The sequence below is a fragment of the Heteronotia binoei genome, chromosome 13 (assembly GCF_032191835.1).
Source record: "Heteronotia binoei isolate CCM8104 ecotype False Entrance Well chromosome 13, APGP_CSIRO_Hbin_v1, whole genome shotgun sequence".
Classification (NCBI taxonomy): Eukaryota; Metazoa; Chordata; class Lepidosauria; order Squamata; family Gekkonidae; genus Heteronotia; species Heteronotia binoei.
The window spans coordinates 8,168,964-8,177,790 of NC_083235.1; the positions used below are offsets into that span (position 1 = coordinate 8,168,964).

The 8,827-nt window shown below is 48.9% G+C and overlaps 1 protein-coding gene across 1 annotated transcript in view; it reads right to left on the minus strand.

Moving 5' to 3' along the window:
* Positions 1–8,293, minus strand: part of SMC1A (structural maintenance of chromosomes 1A) — a 68,150-nt gene extending 59,857 nt beyond the window's left edge. The window contains exons 1-3 of the mRNA XM_060251915.1: positions 8,036–8,293; positions 4,124–4,312; positions 1,366–1,478 (exon numbers count right to left, since the gene is read on the minus strand). Of these exons, the coding sequence (XP_060107898.1) occupies positions 1,366–1,478; positions 4,124–4,312; positions 8,036–8,144 (411 nt within the window). The 5' untranslated portion in view covers positions 8,145–8,293. The remainder of the gene's footprint in view (positions 1–1,365; positions 1,479–4,123; positions 4,313–8,035) is intronic.
* Between the last annotated feature and the right edge of the window lie 534 nt (positions 8,294–8,827).

Genomic DNA, 8,827 nt, shown 5'->3' on the forward strand with positions numbered 1-8,827 from the left:
CGGATCTCCTCTGGAACCTTTTTTAAAGATGGGGGTGACATTTGCTACCTTCCAGTCCTCAGGAATGGAGGCAGATTTCAATGAAAGATTACAGATTTTTGTTAGAAGATCCACAAGTTCAACTTTGAGTTCCTTCAGAACTCTCGGATGTATGCCATCCGGACCCGGTGACTTATTAGTTTTTAATTTGTCTATCAGTTGTAGGACCTCCTCATTTGTCACCTCAATCTGACTCAGGTCTTTCAACACCCCTTCCAAAATTAGTGGTTCTGGGGCGGGCAAAAAGTTCTCGTCTTCTACAGTGAAGACGGAGGCAAAAAATTCATTTAGCTTTTCAGCCATTTCCCTATCCTCCTTCAGTAGTCCTTTTACCCCATGGTCATCCAAGGGCCCCACTGCCTCCCTGGCTGGTTTCCTACTTCTAATATATTTGAAGAAAGTTTTATTGTTGGTCTTTATGTTTTTTGCAATATGCTCCTCATAGTCCCTTTTTGCCTGCCTGATCACAGTCTTGCATTTGATTTGCCACAGCCTGTGTTCCCTTTTACTAATCTCACTTGGACTGGTTTTCCACCGCTTAAAGGAGTCCTTCAATAAACTTTTGAAAAGTTAAAGAAAGAAGAATTGCAACAGCACAGGCTCAAAAAAGGGTTGGGGACTCTGCCCCACAACAGACACCCTGTGAGGTGGGTGGGGCTGAGAGAGCTCTCCCAGGAGCTGGCCTTTCAAGGACAACTCCTGCGAGAGCTATGGCTGACCCAAGGCCATTCCGGCAGCTGCAAGTGGAGGAGTGGGGAATCGAACCCTGTGAGGTGGGTGGGGCTGAGAGAGCTCTCCCAGGAGCGGCCCTTTCAAGGCAACTCCTGCGAGAGCTATGGCTAACCCAAGGCCATTCCAGCAGCTGCAAGTGGAGGAGTGGGGAATCGAACCCTGTGAGGTGGGTGGGGCTGAGAGAGCTCTCCCAGGAGCTGGCCTTTCAAGGACAACTTCTGCGAGAGCTATGACTGACCCAAGGCCATTCCAGTGGCTCCAAATGGAGGAGTGGGGAATTGAGCCCTGTGAGGTGGGTGGGGCTGAGAGAGCTCTCCCAGGAGCTGCCCCTTCAAGGACAACCTCTGCCAGAGCTATGGCTGACCCAAGGCCATTCCTGCTGGTGCAAGTGGAGAAGTGGGGAATCAAACCTGGCTCTCCCAGATAAGACTCCGCGCACTTCACCATTATCCCAAACTGGCGATTCACAAATATTATCATCATTATTAACAACAATATTAATATGAACAGTTACAATAGTAATATGAATAACAATGACACCACTAACAGCAGCAACAAGCAACAAAATAGCAACATTAATCAAGACAAGCTTACCTGGAAGACCAGGAAATTCCGTGCTTTGATCAGAATGCCCAACTTCTCCAGCTCTTCGCTGTATTCACTCAGCTGCACCACTTTGTTGTTGATTTTGTACTCCGAAGAGCTCCCTGGAAAAAAGAGCTCTTAGTGCATCTGCTGTCAAGACTCAAATCCAGCGAGACCTAGAAGGGCTTCAAACCTCGCCCCAAATCTCGTGCAGAAGAGCTGTCGATGGCAAGTCGTTGCAAACGACACACCGCTGCTACAGAAAACACAGCCATGCGCACTTCATGGAGGGTAGGGTCTATCTGTCTCTGCTAGATTTGGTGACTAAGGGGAACCTACACGTTCAGGCAGTCAGCCTCTGAATCCCAGCAACCGCAAGAGAAGTCCTCGTCCTCTGTGCCCTGTTGTTGGCCCTCCAGAGGAACTGGTTGGCCCCTGTGTCAGAGAGGATGCTGGACTAGATGGACCCTCACTGGTCTGATCCAGCAGGGCTGTTCAGATGTTCTTCTCAGGGGAAGGCCTCAGCCTTTCTGCCCTGTTGCTGGCCCTCCAGAGGAACTGGCTGGCCGCTGTGTGAGACAGGAGGCTGGACTAGATGGACCCTCATTGGTCTGATCCAGCAGGGCTCTTCTGATGTTCTTCTCAGGGGAAGGCCTCGGCCTCTCTGCCCTGTTGCTGGCCCTCCAGAGAAACTGGGTGGCCCCTGTGTGAGACGGGAGGCTGGACTAGATGGACCCTCTCTGGTCTGATCCAGCAGGACTGTTCTGATGTTCTTCTCAGGGGAAGGCCTTGGTCTCTCTGCCCTGTTGTTGGCCCTCCAGAGGAACTGGTTGGCCCCTTTGTGAGACAAGATGCTGGACTAGATGGAACCCCATTGGTCTGATCTAGCAGAGTTTTTCTAATGTTCTTACAAGAGCCTTGGCCTCTGTGCCTTCTTGTTAGCCCTCCAGAGGAAATGGTTGGTCCCTTTGTGAGACAGAATGCTGGAACAGATGGACCCTCACTGGTCTGATCCAGCAGGGTTCTTCTGATGTTATCATCAGGCGAAGGCCTCAGCCTCTCTGCCCTGTTATCGGCCCTCCAGAGGAACTGGTTGGATGCTGTGGGAAACAGGATCCTGGAGTACATGGGCCACTGGCCTGATCCAGCAGGGCTCTTTTTACATTCTCATGTTATGCACTTTTGTGTTAACCTGACATCCTGAGATGTACATGTGGCAGGAATAGAGCCAGATCAAGCGAAGAGTTGTCAAAAGTGGTGTTGCTGACAGGCCTTTCAATACCCCTCGAACCTGAGATCCTTCTTTTAAATATTTGGGGCGATTTTCATGTCAACAAACCTCAATGTGAATTTATTTCCTTAATATTCACTGCTGCTAAAAAACACCATTGCGCTGACTTGGAAAAAATCTGACTCTCCTTCTATCCGGGTTTGGGCATCCAACTTATGGGAATATTTTATTTTGGATAAACTTGTCAGTACTCAAACCTCCCACATTCTGTCAAGGTCTAACACTTCTCTTCTCTGCAGATGGGAACCCCTTTTCAGGTGGAATCTAGGTTCCTCTCCTCTTTCCTCTACTCTTCCACAAGAGGAATACTTCACTTTACTGGCTATACATTGACTGTCTCTACTGGATTGACTCCCTTTCTTTCTCTTTATCCGACAGCTCATTTGAGTATTACTTTGTAATGGTAAGTACTGCTAAGAAGAATGCTAGCTTAAAATCTTGTGTTTTAATTCATTGTTTATCTATCCTTATTCACCGCTTATGTGCAGTGTGCAATTGATAAGTACTTTGTACATTCTTTCTTTTTTTAGCAGCGATGTAAGTCTAGTCTAGATCCAGTTAATGTGTTTTATGTTCCATCGCATAGTATTGTACTTCAAGCAGCAACTTTATGACTTTTCTTGTATGCATTTAATGTTATACATCTACACTGTTGTAATTGATAGTTGACTTTTTCAATAAAACTTTTTAAAACTTAAAAAAAAAAATGTAGGGAAAATGAAGAGCACCAAACTTGAAACTTTTAACATTTTTAATTTACTGATTTTTATTTTACTGGCTTTTAATTTTAATTTTTCAAAAAAAAAATTGCGAGAATAATATCAATTTCTTTTAAAAATTGTGAAAACTAGGTTGGGAAATTCCTTGAGATTTGCTAATGGAGCCTTGAGTAGTATTTTCCCATCTCTAATGTCCTTTCCCATCTCTAACGCTCTTTGTATTAATGTAAAGTAGCGATGGAGAACGGAGTATTTCCCCATCTCTAACGCTCCTTAAATGCAAACCAAAACCACCAGAAAACCAGAAAAAGGGATTCCAGATTCCCTGCTTGGAGGAAATGCCATGATTCTGTGCACCTGGCAGGTAAGGCTCCTATCAGCTGACAAAGAAAGGCATCTCTCATGTACAATGACACGAGGAAGAAAGGTGAGGTGGCACGACAGCACTCTGAAGCCAAAAGTCTACACAAATCTTTCCCAGCAGTTGTGAGAGAGGACGAGGCTGCAGTGGTCAGAAGCCAGAGATGCATGATGGGGAGGGGGCACCCGGAGGAGCCCCCTAAGCCAGGTGGTGCCCTAAGCAGCTGCCTACTTTGCCTACTCCCACGCACCAGCCCTGGATGAAGAGTCCCCTTCCTTCTGACCTCACAGCAGCCGATTTCCCATCACGTACTGTGCCAGGAGCCCCTTTGTAACCCCGACGCCCGCCGAAAAGTGCCCCTACAATGCTTCCTGCCCCGCCCCCCCCAAGACTCACCCACGATGACTCGTGCAAAGGTGCGATCTTCACCACTTTCTTCGGAGTAGACCATGCTGACAAAAGCCCGGTTGGCGGCTGGCTTCCCGACTGGGGCCCCGTGGATCAGGTCCCGCAGGGTCTTTACTCGCAGGTTGCTGGTTTTCTCGCCCAGCACGAAACTGATGGCGTCCATGAGATTGGATTTGCCTGTGGAGAGAGCAGCAGGGGAACCGCAATTCGTTTATTTATTTTATTATTTCAGTTCGCTGATATTCCGCCTCTTCCCGCAAGCACGCTTGGGAAGAAGAAAAAGACTGAGGATTTATACCCAGCTCTTCTCTCCGAATCAGCGGCTCACAATCGCCTATATCTTCTCCCCCAACAACAGACACCCTGAGAGGTGGGTGGGGCTGAGAGAGCTCTCCCAGCAGCTGCCTTTTCAAGGACAACCTCTATGAAATCTATCTATCTATCTATCTATCTATCTATCTATCTATCTATCTATCTATCTATCTATCTATCTATCTATCTATCAGATTTATATCCCGCCCTCCCCCCGACAAGCTCAGGGCGGTTAACAACAGTTTAAAAACACTAGCAATTTACAAACATATTAAAATTAGATATATAAAAACATTTCCACACATACTTACTCAGCTTAGAGGGAACACTGCGAGGTAAGTAGGGCTGAGAGAGCTCTCACAGGAGCTGTCTTTTCAAGGGCAACTCTGCAAAAGCTACGGCTCACCCAAGGCCATTCCAGGAGGTGTAAGGGGAAGAGGGGGGGAATCAAACCCGGTTCTCCCAGATAAGAGTTCACATACTTAAGCACTACACCAAACTGGCTCTCAGAAGAAGACTGTAGATTTATACCCCACTCTTCACTCTGAATCACAGTCTCAGAGTGGCCTAACATCTCCTTTCCCTTCCTCCCCCACAACAGACACCCTGTGAGGTGGGTGGGGCTGAAAGAGCTCTGACAGAAACTGCCCTTTCAAGGACAACCTCTGGCAGAGCTATGGCTGACCCAAGGCCATTTCAGCAGGTGCAAGGGGAGGAGCGGGGAAATCAAACCCGGTTCTCCCAGATAAGAGTCCGCGTGCTAAACCACTGCACCAAACCGGCGGATAACAACATCGATTAGACCACAATTAAAACTTACAAACTAAGACCATAAATACAACAAAACAATAATACGGGCCATAATCAGCAATTTCAGATGGGCACATTCTACAAATCAGTACAGTTATGTTCCAAGAATGCAATAGTTGGACGGTGATAATAGAACAGCATCGCAGCAAGGGAGGTCCAACAGATGGAATAGGATGCCCGTTGCCTCAAGCCTTTTACAGCTTTCAGTGGGCTGCGGCAGCGACAAAGGGATTATTAGGAAAGGGACTGGGAAGTGAATGGCTGATATCATTATAACCCTGTATATTTACATGCGCCTCTGATCAGAGCCAGTCTGGTGTAGTGGTTAAGTGTGTTGACTCTTACCTGGGAGAACCAGGTTCGATTCCCCGCTTCTCCACTTGCAGCAACCGAAATGGCCTCGGGTCAGCCAGAGCTCTCGCAGAGCTGTCCTCGAAAGCGCAGCTTCTGTCAGAGCTCTCTCCGCCCCACTCACTTCACAGGGTGTTTGTTGTGAGAGAGGAAAGTAAAGGAGATTGTGAGCCGCTCTTAGACTCTCAGATTCAGAGCGGAGGGAGGGGGATACAAATCCAATGTCTTCTCTCCTTACTGCAGCCAAGATGGCTAACCTTCACCCTAGTTCAAACAGCATCTTTGGAAGGGACGGTGGCTCAGTGGTAGAGCATCTGCTTGGGAAGCAGAAAGTCCCAGGTTCAATCCCCGGCATCTCCAAAAAAGGGGTCCAGGCAAAGAGGTGTGAAAAACCTCAGCTTGAGACCCTGAAGAGCCGCTGCCAGTCTGAGAAGACAATACTGACTTTGATGGACCAAAAGGTCTGATTCAGTATAAGGCAGCTTCATATGTTCATATATGTTCATCTTAATGGTTGCCATAAGCAGCCCTGACCTGGGTAGCCCAGGCTAGTCCTATCCCGTCAGATCTCAGAAGCTAAGCAGGGTTAGGCCTTGACTAGTATTTGGAAGTGCGACCTCCAAGGAATACCAGGGTTGTGACACAGAGGCAGGCAACGGCAGAAACATCTCTGAAATGGCTCATGCCTTAAAAACAAATCTAGTTCATCACCTAGTGGTCCCTTAACACTTAAAGAACTAGAACTTCTGACTGCCAGACCATCTTAGGCTTTCCTAGCTATACTAAAAGAGCTAGAACTACTGGCTGCCAGACAATTTTAGAATCTCCTGGCTACACTACAGACACTGCCCTATAATTATTATTATCCCCATAAGCAAGAACCACCACAGTGGAAGTACGACACAATCTACAAAGTAAAGCCATTTTAAATGCCTCCTGGAAGCTAGATGGGGTGAAGACTTTTGCCTACGTGTCCCCCCCCCCACGTCATCAGAGGGAGTTTCAGAGCAGCAATCCAGGTTGCAACTTCAGGTTGGGAAACCTGTGGAGATTTGGGGGGGCGAAGTCTACGGAGGGAGAGGGACCTCCGTAGACTAGGGATAGAATGTCTTAGGGGTTAAAGCGTCCTAGTAATATCCAGAAGACCCAGGTTCAGATCCCGACTCTGCCCTGGCAGTTCACTGGGCGACCTTGAGCCAGTCACATTCACTCTCAGCCTAACCTACCTCACGGGGTTGTTGTGAGAATAAAAAGGAAGAGAGAACAATATAAGTTGCTTTAAGTCCCCAGTGAGGAGAAAAACAAGAAATAAATTATTCAGCTGAGAACGAAACGTCTGGAAGAAAAACTTTCTCCAGTAGAACACGGCACTTGAGCCCGAAAGATTCTACAAACCCTAATGATGTTACCAGCCGTGAAAACCTGAAATCTATTATTATTATCATCATCATCATCATCTTGACTAGCAGGGTCTGGGCATTGCCTTTCACCTGGCCAGACATGGCCCAAGAAATACTGATCTCTCTATGCAGGGATGGATTAGGAGGCCAAAAGGATTCTGGAACACAGCCCCACCCCAATGGAGGGAGGACCTTGCCTGCACACCTTGCTGAAAGAGACAGCCGCTGGCTTCCACGGGGCAGCGATGTCTTTCCCCCCACCTCTGCAGAGGCCATCCTATGCAAAGAGAGTCTACTTAGCCCTTTCCATAGCTCCTTTGATCAATAGCTCTTGAGCAACAACTAGAAGAGCACTATTATTTATTTTGATTTACTAGGCCTCCCATTCCCCACAAGCAGGGCCCAAGGCGTCTTACAGGTATAACCAGGGCTATTTTGGAGCAGGAACACAGCTCCGGCTGGCTTTGCATCAGAGGGTGCGGTCTAATATGCAAATGAGCTCGTGCTGGGCTTTTTCTACAAAAAAAAGCCCTGAGTATAACAATTAATTGAAACAAAACCAGAGCTTTTTGGGAGCATAAATGCATGTCTCAGGGGCGTGGCCTAATATGCAAATGAGTTCATTCTGGGCTTTTCCTGCAAAAAATCACTGCGCAAAACACTGGCACTGTCAGGGGGAGTGGCCTAATATGCAAATAAGTTCCTGCTGGGGGTTTTCTACAGATTTTTTTTTTCAAAGTATGCTACTAAGTTGGCGGAACACCTTTACCTTCCCAATCTCCCGAAATAGTTTTTTTTAAAGGAAAATATGATAGGAACTTCACAAAGTGATATTTGGGGAAGTTCCACCCTCCAAAGCCGCCATTTTGTCCAAGGGAAACTGATCTTTGAAGTCTGGATAGGAGTTGTAATTCCGGCAGACCTCCAGGCCCCCTGGAGATTGGCAACCATAAGACAAGGCGCCTCCTTGAGGACTAGGAGCTTGGCTATTCCCCTCCCCCGCCTACCCCAGCCCCGAGAGGCCTACCGGATCCATTGGGCCCGATGATGGCCGTGAAGCGCCGGAAGGGCCCGATGATTTGCCGCCCCTTGTAGGATTTGAAATTCTCGATCTCGATCAGCTTGAGGAAGCCCATGGCGCCGCCAGCGGGTCCAGGGGTCTGCGGCCAAAAGGGAACTACGGGGTCCGGGAAGGGACACGGGACCCCCCCCTCAGGGCTCCCCCGGTCGCTCGCAACCTCCGGGCCTCCGTAGCCCACCGCTCCAGCCCGCCTTCCGCGACGGCGAGAACGCGGAAGCCTCGCGAGAACTGGAGAGCGCGACCTCGCGCGCCAAGCCGAGACGCGTCCGGGGAGGGGCTCGCGAGGCAACGGCGGCCGTTAATAGGAGGGCGGCCGACAGGCCTCCGGTGTTCTCCTTGCGTTGATAGGCTCTGAAGCTGGACGTATTTTGTATACAAGGCTCCACCCCCTGTTCCTTTCAGGGCGGTGCTCTTCCGTTGATACGTCTTCGGGCAGGATATGTTTTGCATACAAAGCTCCGCCTTCGCTCAGAGGGCGGCCGACCTGCATCCGCGCTCTCCTTCAGCTGATAGGTCCTCGGGCAGGACATGTTTTGCATTCAAAGCTCCGCCCCCTATTCCTTGACCCGCCGAAAGGCATCCTGCTCTCTCCTTCCGCTGATAGGCTCTCGGGCAGGATATGTTTTGCATACTAAGCTCCACCCCCGTCCTCCGAAGGGGGATAGGCTTTTCCTTCCTGTGGTCCCGCCTACCTGGCGCCTCACCGTTCCACGATAGGTCCGCTGGTTTTTCAAATTT